The sequence below is a fragment of the Pituophis catenifer genome, unplaced genomic scaffold, assembly GCF_029215685.1.
Source record: "Pituophis catenifer annectens isolate HBS135680 unplaced genomic scaffold, rPitCat1.0.hap2 SCAF_1, whole genome shotgun sequence".
Taxonomy (NCBI): domain Eukaryota; kingdom Metazoa; phylum Chordata; class Lepidosauria; order Squamata; family Colubridae; genus Pituophis; species Pituophis catenifer.
The window spans coordinates 3497901-3517843 of NW_027256881.1; the positions used below are offsets into that span (position 1 = coordinate 3497901).

Consider the following 19943-nt stretch of genomic DNA (forward strand, 5'->3'; position numbering starts at 1 on the left):
GGGGCGACTGGATAGAGCTGAGCATTTACTGGTCGGATGCCCTTCCTGATGCCTACTCAATGAGTTCACAGTTCTCCTTGCGCCTTAGGAGAGAAATTATCAGCAGCTATTTAGGATTGAGTTCTCAACCTTCTGAGTGGGAGACGGGCGTCTTCGCCACCAAGCCATTGTTTATGCACGCATGTGTGCGCGTATGTCTAAAAATAAAAATCCGGAACAGAACTTTGAGAAAGCGTCTCAGACAAGACTTCCTAATTTTCGCAATGGTAAAAGGAGGGGGAAGGGGAGAGGAAGCACATTCAGGCTTTCAAGAGTTTGTTACCATAGCTGCCTAGTAAAAAGGTTGGTTTCCTAATCTGGCCTACCCCGATGGATCGTTTTGGATGAGGCGGCAACAGATAACCCAACAGATGCTTTTGAAGGCAGCCGTATGAGTTCACTGAAGGAGATGGCTGTTTTCACCTTCCCTCGAGAGGCCGCTTTGAATCCTTCCTCCTTCAAATGCTTTACTCAGAGCTGATCTCTACTGCCTTCAAATTGTTTAGCCATGCAGGTCTCTCCTGCAAGTAACCCAGTGCTTTGAAAGCGGTGTTATTCCCCGCTCTGTAGCCGGCCCTAAATTAATTCCAGTTACCTCCTAACTACAAGTAGTCCTCGACTTTTGATCAGAAATGGAACCAGAATTTCCGTTGCTAAACAAAGTAGCTGTTAAGTAGTTTGCACCTTATTTTTACCTTTTTTTTGGCCATAGTTTAGCAAATCATTTCACTTGTTAGCCGTTAAGTGAATCTGGCTTCCGCCATTGATTTTGCTTGTCGGATGTTGGTTGGGAGTATCATAAATGCTGATCACATGACCCTGGGATGCTGCAATCACCACAAATAGCTGCCTTGCTCGCCAAGACCTCCGATTTGGATCACGTGACTCTAGGGATGCTGCAAAGGTTGCCGGTGCGAGGATCATTCTTTTACGTCACATTTTTCAGTGCTTGTTGTAACTTTGGTCGTTAAGCGAATGTTTGTAAATTGAGGACTACCCACCATCTATGCAACAGACAAAATCCCCCCCTCGCTTTAATCTCATACCTGTTGGGTCGGCATGAAATCTGGAGTTCTCGTTCCACCCACAGGAGGCCATTTGCATCGATTAAACAGGACACTAATTCAAACAGCGTTAAACATTTAAGTCAATTTTTATTTCGAAGCTAAATATATTAAGGCAACTTAACATACCTATAACATGATCTTTTGTCAGATTTAAAACTGGAAACACTCAAAACTACAACCCTAAAGATTTTTTGTTTTGTTTTGTTTTGTTTTCTTACTTGGGAAGAAGAATGCCTTCAGCGGCTCAGGCCCGGCCGAGGGCTTGAAAAAGTGCCATCAATTTTTCCTCGTTTATAGCTCCAAGCATTTCCCATTCATCTCAAAGGAATCTCCATCAGTGCAAGTCACCTGTCCAAGATCCACTCCACAGTCAAGAGAATTTGGAAAAATTTCGCTAAGTTGCTGGTTCCCGATTTTGGACCTGAAGAACACTGCCGAACTTTATATATATATATATGTATATATATTGGTAGTTTGTTTGTTTTGCTGTTTTGAGGCCAAGCGCATACATTATAAAGGAGTTGGAAGAGATACATACTGAAAAACTACTATAGAGGATATCCACAGTCCAGTCATTTATTATCTTTTTTTTTTTTTCCAATTTGAGTCATTTTTTTTTTCCAATTGCACAAGCAAAACTGAACAGCCATTGGGGTTTCCCAAACGCCCCTTTCAATTCTTGCTCTCTCTCTCTCTCTCTCTTTCTTTCTTTCTCTCTCTCTGTCTCTTTTCTGTACATTCGGGGGAGGGGGGGGAAGAGGGGGAAGTGGGAACACCACAATATCCAACGTACACAAACTGGAGGGCGAGGTTAGTCAGAAACACGGAAGATTGGATTTATGGTGCCCTCCCCCCTCCTGCGCCTTGTTCCTCAAGTGGAATATAAAATGGTCCCCACAAAAAAAAAAATTTTTTTTAAAAAAGCGCACTAGCACAACGGAAGGATCGGGGGGGATCACACACGGAGTGAGCAAAAACACTGGCGTCTTCTGTACATCTAAACTGGAAAACCTGCATAGGTTTAATAAATGGAGCCTCTTCTAGGTGGGTCATTGTTGGTTTTTTGTTTTTTAAATTCAGGACAGGTTTTCGGTATGTTATCTGCGAGCTTTCTCTCTCTCTCTCTCTCTCTCTCATTTTAAATGTTACTGATTTCAAGAGCCAAGCCATCCAAAATATTATCTTTTAGTGTTTCAAATCCACCGCTAAATAAATCTTCCCTTTCATCACCCCTAACTCCCTTCTTTTCAGAATAGGCAAACGTGCTTTTTGGGGGAGAAAATGGGCCACGTTTAACAAACCGCTCACGGACCCCGCCGGACCGAAAAAGATCAGACCGTTTTTCCAAGAGTGCAAATGGGAAGAGAGAGTCACGAGAGAACGGGATGGGTGGGGTTGTTCACGTCAGAAGCAATCTTGCAAAAAATAAGGGTGGGTGGGTGGGTGGGGAGAAGCCTGCTGGAACATTTAAAAGTATTCCCACCGGAGGGGGTGGGTGGGGTAGAAGCTGTGGAATGTGAAGAAAGGAAGAGGGGGCATTTAGGGAGGGGGAAGGAAGGAAGGAAGGAAGGAAGGAAGGAAGGAAGGAAGGAAGGAAGGAAGGAAGGAAGGAAGGAAGGAAGGAAGGAGAGAGGAGGAACAAACAGAAAAACACAGTCCTTCATAAAATAAATGTTACGAGGACACGAGGTTTGGTTTTTTTCCCCCCCCCCTGCGGAGTCAGGCGTGAGAGGGACGGTGGAGGTTCCACAAAAAGGATGCTGGCTCCCCGCTGGCTTCCTTCCTTACATGCTGTATCCAAACCCGGGTTGGGGTTGCCCGTACGGAGGTGCGGTGTAGCCGTAACCAAAAGGTGCTTGAGGAGGGACCGCCACGCTGGGGCCAGCCGTCAACATCAGCTGGGGCTGACCTAAGGAAGGGAAGGAAGGAAGAAAAATGGAGCAAAGGGTTAAAAAAGGGCTGCGTTTTTCACACTAGGCCCCGTCCCGAAATTTTGACAGCCTGAGCTTTGAGGGCCCTCCCTGAAGAAACACACCCAGGCTCAAGGGGCCAGGCGTGGAAATGGCCACGTAAAGCATTAGACGGAAGCCCACAATCGCCACGGTTTGTCTGGAGGGCGTCGCACAAAGCAACAACACCCCTGTGAATGCGTTGCCCGGCTCTCGCATCACTTTAGCCTTTAAAGCAGGGGTGTCCGATCTTGGCAACTTTTAATAGCAATAGCACTTAGGCTTATATACCGCTTCCCAGTGCTCTACAGCCCTCTCTAAGCGGTTATACAGAGCCAGCCTCTGGCCCCCAATAATCTGGGTCCTCATTTGACCCACCTCGAAGGGAGGGAAGGCTGAGTCAAACTTTGAGCCTGGTGAGATTCGAACTGCCAAATTGCAGGCAGTCGGCTGTCAGCAGAAGGAGCCTGCAGTACTGTACTCTAACCACTGCGCCACGGGGGCTCATTGAAGACTTGTGGATTTCAACAACTATGCTGGCTGGGCAATTCTGGGCGTTGAAGTCCACAAGTCTTAAAAGTTGTCAAGGTTGGACACCCCCCGCTTTAAAAGAAGAAGAGAAAGTGTTTTAAGCAGCCTGGCCATAATCAACACACAGTTGTCATTATGTGGGACTTTTGGTGCTCTGAGCTTGGCTGTTTTCTTGCAGATGTCTCATTACCCAGCTAGCTAGCATTGAAAATTTGGTCACAATTACATCTAGCTCTGGCACACTACCAGAATGGAGACTGGCATTTCAGTCGTAATTCATGGCAGTTGTTCAAAATCAGATATGTGATCCAGGGGTGAAATGCTCCCGGTTCGGACCGGATCGCCTGATCCGGTAGCGATGGAGGCCGGTGGTTCGGAGAACCGGTAGCAAAAATCCCTGCCCCCCCTATGCCCAGCTGAGCCGCACAATCATCAGAGGCTTTTTTTTTACTTTTAAAAGCATTTTTCTACAACCTCTTCAGAGCAAAGAAGTTGTAAAAAAATGCTTTCAAAAGGCTCTGATGATCCCAGCTGAGTTGCCTGATCAGGAGAGGCTTTTTTTCTTTTAAATGCCTCTGACGATCAGGCAACTCAGCTGGGATCGTCAGAGCCTTTTGAAAGCATTTTTTTACAACCTCTTCGCGGAAGAGGTTGTAGAAAAAATGCTTTTAAAAGTTAAAAAAAAATTGGCCACGCCCACCCAGTCACATTACCACCATCCCGTCACCAAGCCATGCCCACAGAACTGGTAGTAACAAATTTTAGATTTCACCACTGATGTGATCTCATCCGATTTTACCACCTGTTTTGTATTGGTCATTTAACGAGTCATAAATCATTTTCCCAACAAGCACTTTTTAAACAGGAAGTAAACCCTGGAAATGGGCAAAATGTACAGTCATGAGACTGGGGGAACGCTGCAAAAGGCCGTAAATCTGAGCCGGTTGCCAAGTGCCCAAAATGTGATCACATGACCACGGAACTTTGTGTGTGTGTGTGTATAGCTGCGGGTTGTAAATAGCTCTGGGGAGGTCCGTTGTAACGTTGAATTTTGTTAAGAGAGAACAACCTGTAGTGCACATTTCCAATAGTACAACAGAACAGAATATTTGTAGCTCAGAGTTGAACTGTGGGGTCCTTGGTGCTCTCTGAGCTTGGTCGTTCTCTTGCAGGTTTTTCATTGCCCAAACTAGGTAACATCATCAGTGCTAGAAGGGGAAAGGGGTTTGCTCTCATTTTATATTCAAATGGATAGCCCTGGTACAAGAATTGTTTTCATGAATGAAATGACAAATACGTGTGCCAGGATAATGTGGCAGGATCCAATCTGGACCAGAGCCTTCCAAGCTTTTGGACTCGTGCTGTAGTCCATCCTCAGGGCACGTCTCTCTAGCAGAGTGTGTGCTTTGGGCTATTCTGTGTATTTATATGGTGTCTGTTGCGTGTGGTTTTTTAGTTGTTGATTGGATCTATTAGATTGTTGGCTGTTGTTTCCTTTTGCTGCCAATCCCTCCGCTCCCAAGTATCTGAGAAGCTGGTGGTAATCAGCTCTCCTGTTGACTGACAAGGGGCTCATTTCCCAGGCTTCAATCAATTCCCTGGCTATTTTTGTACCTGCTCGGCCAACAATCTTACTAGTAGCTACGAAATTGAAGGGATGGTCTTTGTTCATTGCAAGAGTTCTTTTCTTCTTGGCGATTCCCTGATTAGGCTACTGTATACTGTTAGCTTGTTTGATTTGGTGATTCTTTCAGTACATTCAATGGTACAATGCTGTATTAAATTTACTTTAAAGAACTAAAGATAATGTACCGAAAGATACATGGATATTAATGTTTCTTATTTACTTCCTATTGTTTTCTTTTACCTCGTGCCTTTAATTTATTGGTAAGGGCCCTGGTGGCGCAGTGGTTAGAATGCAGTAGTGCAGGCTAACTCACTGCTCATTCCAGGAGTTCAATCCTGACCGGCTCAAGGTTGACTCAGCCTTCCATCCTTTTGAGGTCAGTAAAATGAAGACCCAGATTGTTGGGGGCAATACGCTGACTCTGTAAAACCGCTTAGAGAGGGCTGTAAAAGCTCTGTGAAGTGGTATACAAGTCTAAGTTTTATTGCTATTCTTTATTACTTCTTGTTCCTTCTCTCTAATATCCCTCATCTCAAAAAAGGAATAAGGTGATGGTTATGTATACTGCAAGCTAAGGAAGGGCTTACCGTAAACAATGGGCTGGGTCTCCGTCGCCTGCTCTTCCTCTTTCCTCAGCGATTCTGAGGCATCCAGCTTGTCCACCTAGGAAAACAGAAGCATTCCCAAAGATCAGGAGAAACCACACGGCTATTATTCAGCGTCCTACATTTGCTGGCAGAGAAGTGGAAAAGCCTTCAGGGGGGCATGAAACCCAGTCAAAGAAAGGAAATCGTTTGACAAAAAATTAAAAAATAAAATAATAAATAAATAAATAAAAATAAACCCAAGTCGGGGAAGGAAATGTCGGCGGTCTAATCGTGCCACCGGGTTGCAGGAGATGTCCAAGGAGGTTCTCCTGAAGTGCCTTCAGCGTGGAAGGGGGGAAGGGGAAGGGAGCTCTCGCTGCTGGAGGGCTTCAGGTCTAGCTCGCACCTTGTGTGAAGAGATCGCGGGGAACCAATTTGGTGGACCAAATTTGGGGAATTTGCTAAAGCCATCCAATCGCCTCGCCGTATCCCCCCTCCCTCTTCCCTTCAAGCTCCCCCCCCACCATGTTATTTGCACAGCTTTGACCCAAGCCAATGTCAAGCGCCGAGGAAATCAGGAAACCCAGGCACTTCAAATGTATAGGAAGGTTTATTGCAAGCTTAAGCTCTCTAACAAGAACCTGAACTACTAACAGCCAAAGCAAATTGGCGGGAGGATAAGAATGAAAGGAATTCAAGGTGGGCTGGACTTAGATCTCTTGTGGGCGTGAAGGGATGGAGCTGACCCCTCCTTCGGGCTCAGCTCCATCATTTTCTACACCCAACCTCTTTTGCTAGCTCTCCTGGGAACCAGCTTTTTAGGACAGTGTTTCTCAACATCAGCAACTTTATGATATGGCTGGAGAATTCTAGGAGTTGAAGGCCAAATATTTTAAAGTCGCTGAGGTTGTTGAAACGCTGCCCTAGGGCATGATGGAGCCGAGAAGCACAGGCAGGATGCTCTAAAGTGAGGGTGTCTTGTGACCTGTGAACTTCAACGCCCAGAATCCTTCAGCCAACATGGCTGGCTGAGGAATTCTGGGAGTTGACGTTCACAGGTCTTGAAGGTTGCTAAAGGTTGGACACCCCTGCTATAAAGCCACCCAGTCATTTAGGTGAGATGGGCCATGTGGGTAGGTAGGTAGGTAGGAATGAATGAATGAATGAATGCATGGAATGGATGGATGGATGGATGAATGAACGAACAAAGCACTTCATGTAGGAGCTATCTCATGTAGAAATCCCTCTTCTAAGCACAGTGATTTTCAACAAAAAGGCTACTGAGGTATTTTACATTTGTATTTAACAGCATGTCATTTGTTAGATGGATGGCCAGCATGGTTTGACGGTAGTTTTATGCATCTGGATTTAGATCTCCCCATTTACACAACAATCACCAGATCACTAGGCCATAGGAGCCATTCCATACCCATAAGGAGAACCTAGGAGAAATCTTGCTAGGCTACAGGTGGATCAAATCCCTTTTGATAAACCCTCTGAAAAGTCATGTTTATCCAGCCTTTGCTTGAAGATGGAAGTTCCTCCTGAACTCACAAGCTTCCCCCCTTTTCATCAATATAGCAAACTTTTTCCTTTTCCTAACCCTAACCTTCCCTCCCCCCTAAAAAATATGTTTTATTGCGCTAAAGTTATCTACAAGCAAGAAGCATTTGAAATACAGTCTTCCCAAAATAATGGCCCCTGAAACCAAAGCACAGAGCACGCACGCACGCAAGAGAGCAGGTGAGCGTGGTAGTCCTCGACGTACGGCCATAATTGAGCCCAAAAATTTCTGCTGCTCAAGTGAGACGTTTGTTCAAGGAATGTTGCCCCATTTTACAACTTCTCTCGCCACGTTCGTTCAATGACTCACTTCCGTTGGACATTTAGCAAGAACTGTTGTGAAGTGAATCTGGCTTCCCCCGTTGACTTTGTCAAGAAGGTCGTAAAAAAGGGACCACCTGGCCCCGGGATGCTGCAACCGTCATAAATATGAGTCAAGATGCCAAGCGTCTGAATTTTTTATCACGGGACTGTGGGGATGCCGCAACAGTCGTTCAGTGTGAAAATGGCCTTAAGTCACATTTTTTCAGTGCCGCTGTGACTTCGAACGGTCACTAAGTGAACTGTCGTAAGTCGAGGACTACCTGCATATCCAGTCAACTCTACGCCAGCTTTATGTTTTTATTTTCTGTTGAGCTCCCTTTATAATTCCTAGGAACCCCATCGTTTAGGCTGGAAAACCTGCTACTGCGGAAAAGGAAAAGATCAGCGGAAAAGGGATTTTAAGGTGCTAAAGGTACAGATCTAGATAAAAGGATGAAGCTAAGCAGAGGAGAAATCCAGAAATCTTCCACAACTGCCAATTTGGCTGTGGTGGTTGCTGGTCTGTTTGGGTTTTTTTTCCCGATGGCTCCGAAGAAACACCAGTTTTTTCGTTTTTTTGTTTGTTTGAAAAAAGACTCCACTAACAATCTGGTTTAAACCGTGGAGAGCTGGTACGCTCGATCAGAACCACCTCATCCGTTTTTATTAACGGCAAACCGTTCCTTGTAAAAGGAAAAAAAAAGAAAAGAAAAGGCTTTTCCACGGAGACTGCAATAAGGCTGCAGAAGGGAGAAAAGTAAAAAAAAAAAAAAAAGGAGGAGGAAAGAGAGAAAGAAAGAACAAAAGAAAGAAAGAAAGAAAGAAAGAGTGAACCACATGCGGTCAATGCTAAGAGATTCGGTGTCTTATGTGCATGGAAAAAAGGCAAAGGAACTGAAGAAGCAAAGGAGTGAAGTTGGAAGATGTCGGCCAGACGCCTCCCTCCAGCCAGCCCCCCCCCCGCCCCCTCAAAAGTTCACGGCACGCAGAAACAGCCCCTCCCCCCCGCCGCCCCCGCTTTCCACAGCAATGCTTTGCAGCTTAAGGGAAAGTGAGATGTACATCACAATGATGGCTGGACATGCTCAGTTCAGAAAAGCAAACACTGCAGTTCATGTACCTTTTTTCACACCACACGGGCCCTGCCTTTGACTTACTAGCTGCTGGAGGACTTGGGTAAAGTTGGAGCATGGGCCGGTCCAGACCTTTTGGGCCACTGGGGGTGGGGTGGGGGGGTAGATGGGCAAAGGGTGGGTGTTTGTGCGCGTGGCCCAATTCTCAAGATGGAAGCTTGGATCAGCCCATTTGCAGAAGACGGGTGCTGAATTTAGGAGAGACGCTACTGAGCGGGAAGAATGGCTAGGCTTCGGGAAGCGGAGGCCTTGGCTCTGGCTTAAACCGGGGCCTGGGAGGTTTTGGGGGTGAAGGCAAGACAAATCGATGGGAAGACACGGGCCTTGGAATCCATGATGAGACCCAGGCCTCGCAATCAATCAATCAATGGTGAGACCAGTCCTTGGGAGTCAATGGGAAGACTCAGGCCTTGGAATCAACCAATGGGGAGAGACGGGGCTTGCAATTATTGGGGAGACCCAAGCCTTGGAAAGTGACCAAGGGAAGAGGAAGCAGCCAGATGGGACCAGAGAGGCAGAGGCCCGGCTGGTGTGGTAAGAGGGAGTCTCTAAGCAGCTAGCCACTCTCAGCAAGACACATTAGTAAGACTGGCGTGGTCACAATCCTCTCCAGGGAGGGGAAAACACACAGCGTCAAATGGGAAACCCAATTGCCCCCCCCCCTTTCAGGGAGAACCAGTTAAGCAACTGCACCGGCTTATTCCCTGCTCCTCCTCTTTAGAGGTTCTCTTGGGACAGGGTTAAATGCCTGGTGTCCGGCCGCTTGTTTCTAACCTCCCTGGAGAGTTGATGAACCAATTAGTATCTACAGTTCTGTCCTACAGCTATGACTCTGGGTTTTTTTAACTTGCAGAGGCGTTTTTAGTGAGGTTTTTTTTTTTTTCTCAAAGGGGCAGGCGGGCAGAAAGCAGTAGCAGCAGTGTAGGGAAGGTAGGGGAAAAAAAAGTAAAATAAAATAAAATAAAATAATAAAACTCATGCAGATATCCTTAAGACTTAGGCCTCCAGACTTTAAAAAAAAGATGGAAAAGAACCAACTTTCACCTTTTCCTTTATTGTATCAACCTGCAAAGGAATTCAGAAGGTGCAGCTTAGAGGAAAAAGAAACTCCAATATTTTTGCATTTTAGAATTAACAGAGAGCAAGTAAAAAGGAAGGTAAAGGTTTAGAACTCCAAAGGCCACCTTTGCTGCCAAAGTCAAGTTCCTTAGCGTTTCCACGGTTGAATGGGTAACCTTCTCACGTCACGCCAAGAACAGCATGCAAAGAGAAGGGCAAACCTGTGGGGTAAAACTCCAGACCAGTGTTGGTCAACTTGAGCAGCTTTTAAGAAGTGTGAACCGGCCGGGGAATTCTGAGAGTTGCCCTAGATCAGAGGTGTCAAACTCAAGGCCTGCAGGCTGCATCCGGCGGGGTGCTTAAACGTGGCCCTCGGAGCCGGCCTGGAAATATCAAAGGACCAGCCCGCCATGCCTCTGCCAGCCAATACGGGCCAATGGGGGGGGGGGGCTACGTGTGCAGCTCCCCCACGGTCCATTCTCCAGCCTCCTGCAGCACACTGCCAGCTGAAGACAGGTCATGCGTGGCCTCCGTGTGGCCCATTTTCGGCCGGCAGAGTGCTGCTGGAAGCCGGGGAGGCCCACCATGGCCACACCTACCATGGCCACGCCCACCCTCGGACACACACACACACACACACACCCCTGATGCGGCCCTCAATGAAATCGAGTTTGACACCCCTGCCCTAGATATTAAAACCTTATTAAGTTATTTTGGCCCTGATGGCAAAACTGCTTCGAAGGATATTTATTCCTGAATTATGCAGAGGTGGTGGGGGTCTTTTTCTAACCCAGCGTTTCAGGAATGAGTTTTGGAAAGAGGGGGTGGGGTCCTGAAGCCACATTTCATATTCTAATTTAGAAACCACCCCGTCTGAGCACTGGCCACCTAGTCATATTAGTTATTTCCTAAGTTTCAGCATGCTTAACCCTAAACCATAAGCGGTCTCCTACTAATCCTATTAAAACACCCAAAACACAAGCTTTTTAAGTACCCCAAGCTGGGGGTGAAATCTCCTCTGCTGTGCTGCTGGCTTTTGTATTCTATTTCCTAAAGGCAGATTTTTCCTCCCAGCCCAAACACCATAGGGAAAATCAACCACATGTTTTAGAAACAATTCAGAATGTCCGAAACAAGGAAAAAACAGCTCCCATGCAACCTGGAATCTTCTCCCTCTGGCAACCTCGGCTATAGGAGCTATGCTTTCAGGCTTCCAGGCCCCACGAGTTGGCGGGATTCTCAATCCCCACATTATGCCAATGTGTTTGGAATACTTCTTCATGACTTCAATCATGGCCAGAACAAGCACAGCGAAAGCCTTGATCTAGCCAGGATCCAGGCTGGCAGACTGGAAACCAAGTGTTGAATGTCAGACTGTAAGAGTAGATTAGAAGCCAGGACCCACTGTAGGTGACATCTTCTTGCACAAGGTGTGCAAAAGGGATCCATTTGCTTAAGCCTAACACTCCTAGACATTTGTTCCGACTCTCAAGTAAAGGGATTCATCATCTCCACTTCTATCTGGGCAGACAAGCAGAGGGCTCAAAGAGTCAGCAGGGGTTTAATCTTAACAATGAATCACAGCTAACAATCCAGTGGTCTGTAGAGATTCCCAGTCATCCAGGTCAGAGATGTCCCAAAGGTGCTTTTTCAGGAGGCAACTGGAGACTCTGGTTTTTCTTCGAAGACGTTTCACTTCTCATCCCAAGAGGCTTCTTCAGCTCTGGCTGGATGGTGGATGACTGAGAATCTCTACAGGCTTTTAGCTATGCAATTTTGGATGAGCCCCCTTCGAATAGTCTGGGAGTAGGAATGGATTTCCAGAGGAAAAATTGCAGACTACAGGAACCATTTGCACCACTCAGGTGATCTTGAGGACACAGATAAACCTCCAAGTGGCCTCAAGGACTCTCTCAAAGGATGCAAATGACCAGCTGTCTGCAAGGAGTATCAATCCTTCCGTTTCTCCACCATCCAGTCAGAGCTGAAGAAGCTCCTTGGAGGAGAAGCAAAACGTCTTCGAACAGTGCCTCCAAAAATTCTCTTTCGACAAGGACATGCAGGCTTCTTAACAGGCGAGATTGGAAGCTAACAACAGTGGGCCCAATTCCAGTTTTACTGGCCCAAATTCAGCAGATTTATTGTGGCTAAGAGAGAGAAAATATAGGTAGTCCTTGGCTTACAACCTCTGTTGAGCCCAACATTTCTGTTGCTAAGCGAGAGATTCTTTAAGTGAGTTTTGTCCCATTTTACGACCTTTCTTGCCACAGTTGTTCAGTGAATCGCTGCAGCTGTTAAAAGTTAGTAACCCAGTTGTTAAGTGAATCTGGTTTCCCCATCGACTTTGTTTGTCAGAAGATGGCAAAAGGTGTTGTGGCCCGTCAGCGGCCTGTGCAGCTAGTAGCTGATTCAGACAGCGAGGAGGCTGGTGTGGTGCTGCGCCAGCAGCCTGTGCAGCTGGCGCTTGAGTCGGACAGTGAGGAGGCTGGACAAGATGTGGTGTCAGAGGCAGGGATTCCGCCAGGGCGTTCAGATCCTCCAGAAGCTCCCATAAGTGAAGAGGACGAAGAGGAGGAGCCTCTTCTTGATGCACGGGCACGCAGAGCTGCCAAAAGGCAGGAGTGGCTCCTCAGGAGGAGGTCTCCTTGAGAGTAAGACTTGGGGCTAATTGGCCACTCCCTTAGCCTATTTAAGGAGGAAGGCCGACTGAAGCAATTTGCAGGGAACAACTTCGTTCACATACCTTTGTGTCTTGTCTTGCTTATCTTATCAGCTTCCTGCAAATTGCTTCTGGGCATTCTGCCAACCACAGTAAGCTTTCAGTTATTATTCTTTGAATTCTTGGCGGCTCTTAATGCAATTAATTAACAGCCGTTGTTGTAAAAGACTGGTTTATTTCATAAACTAAGGTTTGAACGGACTTTGTGTGTGCTGCGCTCTTTGAGGTCCGTAGCTGGGGCAGAACAAAAGGGGATCACGTGACACCCACACCCACACCCACGGGACACTGTGACTGTTGTAAATATGAATCAGTTGCCACGTGGCTGGATTTTGATCACGTGATCATGGGGATGCTGCAACGAGTGTGAAAAAACGGTTGTAAGTCACCTTTTTGAGTGCCGGGGTAACTTCGAATGTTCACTAAATGAACTGTTGTAAGTCAAGGACTACCTGTATTCAAAAAAAAAAAGAACCCAGTCCACTGGCTAGGGCCTTACTGGGCATCGAAGAATCCAACAGACATTTTGGAGGAGAAAGGGAGGGCCAGCACTGACAGACAGAGATGTTCACGGAGGGGACATTTTTCAAGAGCTGAGGGTCCCACAAGAAAGGCACAGCAGGCAAGTGACAGGCAAAGGGGTCTGGGACAGGTGAGGGGGGAGGAGGAGGAGGAGGCCAGGACCCTTACCTTGCTCAAGTATTCCTTCATGACCTGAATGAAGTAGGGCATGGCAAAGTCCATGATGTTGTGTCTCCAAGCGGTTTCCAAGACCACGTCTGGCCGGAGAAGATCGTAGCAAGTGAAGAGACAGGCGCCAAAACATTCTTGCTTGCTTTCCTGGAGGAACCACTGCAGCAGTTCCTCCGCTAGCTCCGTGTCTTTGGACTCTGAGGCGTATTGCATGGCGTCCTGGGAGGAAATGGGGAGGGGGGGACAGAAGAAGAAACAAGATCCCATCAACAATGGCTCTCCAGCCAGCGGTGCTATTCAGCTGGTTCTATCCGACTCGCGCGAACTTGTAGTGGCTGCAGGAGGCTCTGCCTGCCCACCCGCCCGGATGTCATCACGTCCCGTTTTTGATGCACTCATGCTTGCACACCGGTAGCAAAGGTAAGTGAATACCATCCATGTCTGCAGCCCAACGCTCGGGAAAGGGCAGGGGAGCCCACCGGCTCCAACCGTAGACTGACTAGTCCAGGGGTGTCAAACTCAATTTGATTTGAGGGCCGCATCAGGGTTGTGTTTGGCATGGCCACGCCCATTGTGTGGGCGTGGCCAGCTTGACGTCACTCATGTCGGGGGGCGCCTGTGGTGGCCTGAGCACTCTGCCAGCGAAAACAGGCTCCAGAGCTCCGTTTTCAGCTGCAACGGCCTCCTGCCGCCCCTCCGTTTTCACTGGCAGAGGGCGGCAGGAGGCCGTCGCAGCTGAAAACGGAGCCTGGGAGGACTGCACAGGGCCCTCCAGAGCTCCATTTTCGCCGGCACAGACACCTTTGTTGTTTCTAGGGTGGCCCCACAGCCGAGCAGGCCGGATCCGGCCCCCGGGCCTTGAGTTTGACACCCCTGGACTAGTCCCACCAGGATGTGACAAGAAAAGATTCTCAAAGAAATGACCCTATTGGTCTCTTAGTGACAGCAACAGCATTTTTGTTTTCGTTGTGCCCATGTGACACCCCTCCTGCGCGAGCTGCACTGGCTCCCAGTGGTCTTCCGGGTGCGATTCAAGGTGTTAGTTACCACCTTTAAAGCACTCCATGGCATAGGACCCGGGTACCTCCGAGACCGTCTCCTGCCACCAATAGCCTCCCACCGACCAGTCCGTTCCCACAGGGAGGGTCTCCTCAGGGTGCCGTCAACCAAGTTATGTCGACTGGCGGCGCCCAGGGGGAGGGCCTTCTCTGTGGGAGCCCCATCCCTGTGGAACGAACTGCCCCCGGAAATTCGTAAGATCTCCGACCTCCGGGCGTTTCGCTGCGCACTGAAGACCCTATTATTCCGCCAGGCCGGACTAACAACACAATAGCTTTTAAATTGGGATATTTAAATTTATTGGGGTTTTAAATCTGAGCCGCTTTATTTAATTATTTTAAATTTTATATTGTTGTTTTGTTTGTGTTTTTAAACAGGCTGTACACCGCCCTGAGTCCTTCGGGAGAAGGGCGGTATAGAAATAAAATTATTATTATTATTATTATTATTATTATTATTATTATTATTATTATTATTATTATTATTATTTAGACTTATATACAGGTAGTCCTCGGCTTAGGATCGCAATTGAGCCCAACAGTTCTGTGGCTACGCGCGAGCTTCGTTATGTGAATTTTTGCCCCCTTTTGCGACCTTTCTTGCCCCAGTTGTTAAGCGAATCACTGCAGTAGTTGAGATTGTTAAGTGAATCTGGTTTCCTCGTTGACTTATGCTTGTCAGAAGGTCGCAAAAGGGAAGCCCATGATTTTGGGACACGGCAACCGTCATAAATATGAACCGGATTCTGATTGCCCAAATTCTGATTGAATGACCTCAGGGACACTACAACTAAGTGTGAAGATGGTTATAAGTCACTTTTTACAATGCTGTTGTAACTTTGAATGGTCACTAAGTGAACTTCTGTATGCCGAGGACTATCTGTACTGCTCAAGAGTGCTTTACAGCCCTCTCTAAGCGGTTCACAGAGTCAGCAGATTGCCCCAAACAATCTGGCTCTCCTCATTTTAGCGACCTCGGAAGGATGAAAGGCTGAGTCAACCTCCAGCTGGTCAGGATCGAACTTCCAGGCTGTGGGCAGAGTTAGCCTGCAATACTGCGCGGCCAGAGCTGCTGAGCTCTTCCTGAACTCATCCACCCTGTCTCCCTGCCCGCTGGCAGATGCTGTTGTCCTTGAGCTCCGGTACCTTGTACAGTCTGTCTTTTTTGCAGAGTTCCACGCTTTGCTTCCAGCGGTTGTTCCCTTTGAAGAGATAGGCGGCGATTCTCCGGAACTCAATCAGCTCGTGTTTCTCCAGGCGTTGGGCGAGGGAGATGTTGTCGAAGTTGTCGTAGGCATCTATCGATGTCCGAAGAGCCTGGACAGGACACAAGTCGGCACTGTAACTACAGCTTTGAAAATGGCCACCCTACAAAGTCTGAACGTGGGGTGGTCGCCAGCCTGCATCCCACATTCCCCAAGCCACCTGAAGTCCAGGACGGGCCCCGGAAACCGTCTCCTACCTGGTAATCTTCTTCTGTAATGAAGAGGTTGTTGAGGGACTCATTCACTGATTTGTTATTGTGGTTCTGCACCGAGCGCAGGTAGGGCTTCACCAGCGGAAGCTGCTTCACCTGTTCAGAGAAACAACCTTCACGGTTAAGGTATCAGGCTAAAATCCAGGAGGAGGTGAGTTCTAGTCCTGCCTTAGGCATGAAAGCTGTCTGGGTGACCTTGGGCCAATCACCAGCAGGTGGCAAGTTCTAGTCACAGTTTTGGCATAAAAGCCAGCTGGGTGACATTGGGACAATCACCAGGAGACGGTGAGTTCTAGTGCTGCCTTAGGCATGAAAGCTGGCTGGGTGATTTTAGGCCAGTCACACCCTCTCAGCCCAATCCATGTCATAGGAGTGCTATTGTGGAGAAAACAGGAGGAGGAAGGAGTATAGTGTGTGTTTGCCACCTTGAGTTAATTTATAAAAATAATAAAGGCAGGATATAAATACCGTATTTTTTGCTCCATAAGACACACTCCCCCCCCCCAAATAGTGGGTGGAAATGTCTGTGCGTCTTATGAAGTGAAAAATACGGACTGCGGTGGCGGGGTCCTTTTACAGGGCTGAACCCCGACTCCTCTGTCTTTGTCATTTTTTTAATTTTTTTTTAAAATTTGATTTATATGCCGCCCTTCTCCGGAGACTCAGGGCGGCTTACAATGCGCTAAGTCATTGCCCGTTTTCCTTCTCTAAACCTAGGTGCCTCATATGGTCAGGTGTCTCTTATAGTACGAAAAATACGGTAAATAAATGAACAAATTAAAAACTTCCCGAGAGCAAAGAAAGGAAAAAAAAGCCACTGATTTTCAAAGGATTTCTTACCTTACTAAAGAAATTGACTGCACGGGTATGATCCAGCCGCGGTGAAAGCACCATCAGTAAGTCGTTGAGCAGCAGAGGCTTAAATTCTAGGTAAAACTGAATTGCTTTGTAGTAAAGCTCCACATTCGCCACCTGCAGGGAGGACAGGCAAGAAGTGAGCGTCACTTTTGCACGTTTGCAAAAACAGCCTCCGAATGAGGGTGATGCAAGTAACACAACCCTCCAGCCAAACTCACTCTTTTTTTTTTTGAAAAAAGTTTTTTATTTTATTTCTTATAAATACATTGTAAAAGTAATTAATCCCATATACATATATTTTCTAAAGAAAAAAAAATTTAAATCAAATTTTTGGAGCAAACAAAATTGGGAACATTATATACAATGTTGGCCTGCCAAAGTAAAAGAGGAGTAGTATTTTATATTAAAAAAACAATTCAGTCTAAACAAATATTTGAAGATGAGGAAGGAAGAGTATTAATGGTAGAAATAGTAATGAACCACAAAAAGATATTATTATTGGGGATATATGCTCCAAATGAAAATCAAGAGGAATTTTTTGCAAAATTACACAGGAAAATATTAGAATATGAATATGAAGGTATTTGTATAACAGGATATTTCAATGCGATTGTTAACAATGAGTTACACTATAAATCGACAGCCAAACTCATTCTTCATCAGGCCTTGACAATGGTCTACAGCCCCCCCAAAAGGGCTGTGATTTTGCTCAGCTGGCAGCAGCTGGTTTTAAAACTACCGAGTTAAGACTGTATGGTTTGGATTTGTCTGGCGGCTTCCCCATTTTGTTGAGCTCATCACAGATTGCCTGGATAGAGTGGTGCCTAGAGGTGGAGCTCTCACCTCACAATCAGGAGGCTGTGAGTTCGATCCTAGGTAGAAGCGGATATTTCTCTCTCTGGGAGAATATATCTGCTGAACAAAACTCTGCATTGGTGACAGGAAGGGCATCCGGCCAGTAAAAAGCTCCATTCAGTTGTCCAGACTCCACCCCGCAAGGAATTATTGGGTCGTTAAAAGGAGATGATGATGATCACAGATTGCCCAGATAAAAATAGGAGATAAAAGAGTAAATTCTCTACTTTTGTTCCAAGGGCTTTGGGGTTGGGTGGGTTCCTTGCTTCTAATATCAACTGGACTGGAACGGAACATGTGGGACAATGTTTCTCAGTCGTGGCCATTTTAAGATCTTCATTCATGAAGGTGAATACACGTGTCCCAGGATAACGTTGCAGGATCCAATCAGGGTTAGTCACCGGGACCAGCAGTTTAGTCTTCCGAGGTTTCAGACTCGTGCTGGAGCCCATCCTCAGGGAACTTCTCTCTCATCAGAATGTGTCCTTCGGGCTATTCTATGCAACTTTAGCATACTAAAAAGCAGAGACATCACCCTGCCAACGAAAGTGCATGTAGTCAAGGCTATGATTTTCCCAGTTGCAATGTATGGCTGTGAAAGTTGGACCGTAAGAAAGGCTGAGCATCAAAGAATGGAGGCCTTGGAACTCTGGTGCTGGAGAAGACTCCTGCGAGTGCCTTGGACTGCAAGGCGATCAACCTGGTCAGTCCTAGAGGAGATCAACCCTGCCTGCTCTTTAGAAGGCCAGGTCCTGAAGATGAAACGCAAATACTTTGGCCAATGAGAATGAGAAGGAAGGGCTTACTGGAGAAGAGCCTAATGCTGGGAAAGATTGAGGGCAAAAGAAGAAGGGGACGACAAAGAACGAGGTGGCTGGATGGAGACACTGAAGCAGTCGGCGTGAGCTTAAATGGACTCCAGAGGATGGTAGAGGACAGGAAGGCCTGGAGGAGTGTTGTCCATGGGGTCGCGATGGGTCGGACACGACTTCGCAACTAACAACAACAACAAATGCGACTTTATGACCTGTGGACTTCAATTCTCAGAATTCCCCAGCCAGCAAGAGAAACCCCCTTAAGATCACCCTTCAGAAGACTCTGGATATAAAATGGGTGGCCTCAACCTATTTTCCACCAAGCAGGAACATCAGAAAGGAAACCTAAAGAAGTTACGTCAAGAAAGATCTCCTACCTTAGTGATGATGTCCTTGAACTGCCCTTCCTTCCAGGCATCTGTGGGATGGTTCATCATGGTGATAATAGCATTATCGTATTCTTCGTATTTATCGTACAGGAAAACCAGCTCTCCCCAGAGGTGGGCTTGCTCAGCGGCCCTCAAAACCTAGGAGGAACAGATCATTTTGTGAACTGAAGCATGAGAAGGCGGGCTTCTCTAGCCCAACTAATCCAGCATGAGCTTCCAACATTAATCAGTCAAACATCTTCAAGAATCTTTACCCCGGGTGTCTCAATTTACTCAATCCAAAGGGGATCCCTGTGTATTTTGCAACTGGGTGGGCCAATCAAGAGATTACCAGCAATGCTACGAAAGGGAAGCCCCCGTTTCTCTTAAAATGGTTATGTTGGGCATTGAAGTCAGGACCTTCCACTGGGCAAAACAGATACTCTTCCAATAAATCACAGGATCATAGAATTGTGGAGTCAGACGGGACTAGTCCAATCTTTTACAATGTTTGTTTACAAAACAAAACAAATTAAGCCACCTGATCCGAGAGATGGCTATCCGGTCTATTCTGAAAAACTTCCAGAGATGGAATACCCCAGACTTCCAGAGGGAGACTATTCCATTGTTGCCCAGATTGGAGAATCAACTTTTTGGTTGTTGCTATCTTTACATGACATCTACAGAGCTGCAATTTGTACTCGGGATTTCAGATTCTCGTGTCTGTTCTTATGGAAAAATGGTCTTGACCACCTTACAGACTACACTACAGAATAACAGAGTTGGAAGGGACCTTGGAGGTCTTCTAGTCCAACCCCCTGTTGCGGCAGGAAACCCTACACCACTTCAGATAAATGGTTGTCCAATCTCTTCTTAACAACTTCCAGTGTTGGAGCACCCACAACTTCTAGAGAAAAGTTGTTCCACTGATTAATTGTTCTCATTGTTGGGAAATTTCTCCTAATTTCTAGGTTGGATCTCTCCTTGATTAGTTTTCATCCATTGCTTCTTCTCCTGCCTTCAGGAACTTTGGAAAATGGTTTGACTCGCTCTTCTTTGTGGCAGCTCCTTAGATATCGGAATGCTGCTATCGTGATACCCCTAGTCTTCCTCTTCATTAGATTAGACATGAATTATCTTCTTAACATTCTTAACCCCCATAGCACTTTTTAATGTACCTGAATGGTACCTTGCCTTCCAATTTTTGTCAGAATGAATAAAACCAAGTTCCTATAGGCCAGT

General features: G+C 46.7%; 1 protein-coding gene across 3 annotated transcripts in view; it reads right to left on the reverse strand.

The window, feature by feature from the left end:
* Positions 1–1173: 1173 nt before the first annotated feature.
* The window catches only part of CLTC (clathrin heavy chain), a 110008-nt gene continuing 91238 nt past the window's right edge, over positions 1174–19943 (reverse strand). For 2 of the 3 annotated variants that reach the window (XM_070932004.1, XM_070932006.1), the window contains 8 exons: positions 18711–18860; positions 16646–16777; positions 15791–15901; positions 15475–15645; positions 13268–13489; positions 9844–9864; positions 5801–5876; positions 1174–3015 (listed from right to left, as the gene is read on the reverse strand). In XM_070932004.1, the coding sequence (XP_070788105.1) occupies positions 2891–3015; positions 5801–5876; positions 9844–9864; positions 13268–13489; positions 15475–15645; positions 15791–15901; positions 16646–16777; positions 18711–18860 (1008 nt within the window). In that variant the 3' untranslated portion in view covers positions 1174–2890. The remainder of the gene's footprint in view (positions 3016–5800; positions 5877–9843; positions 9865–13267; positions 13490–15474; positions 15646–15790; positions 15902–16645; positions 16778–18710; positions 18861–19943) is intronic. The other variant, XM_070932005.1, reaches the window with a different exon arrangement.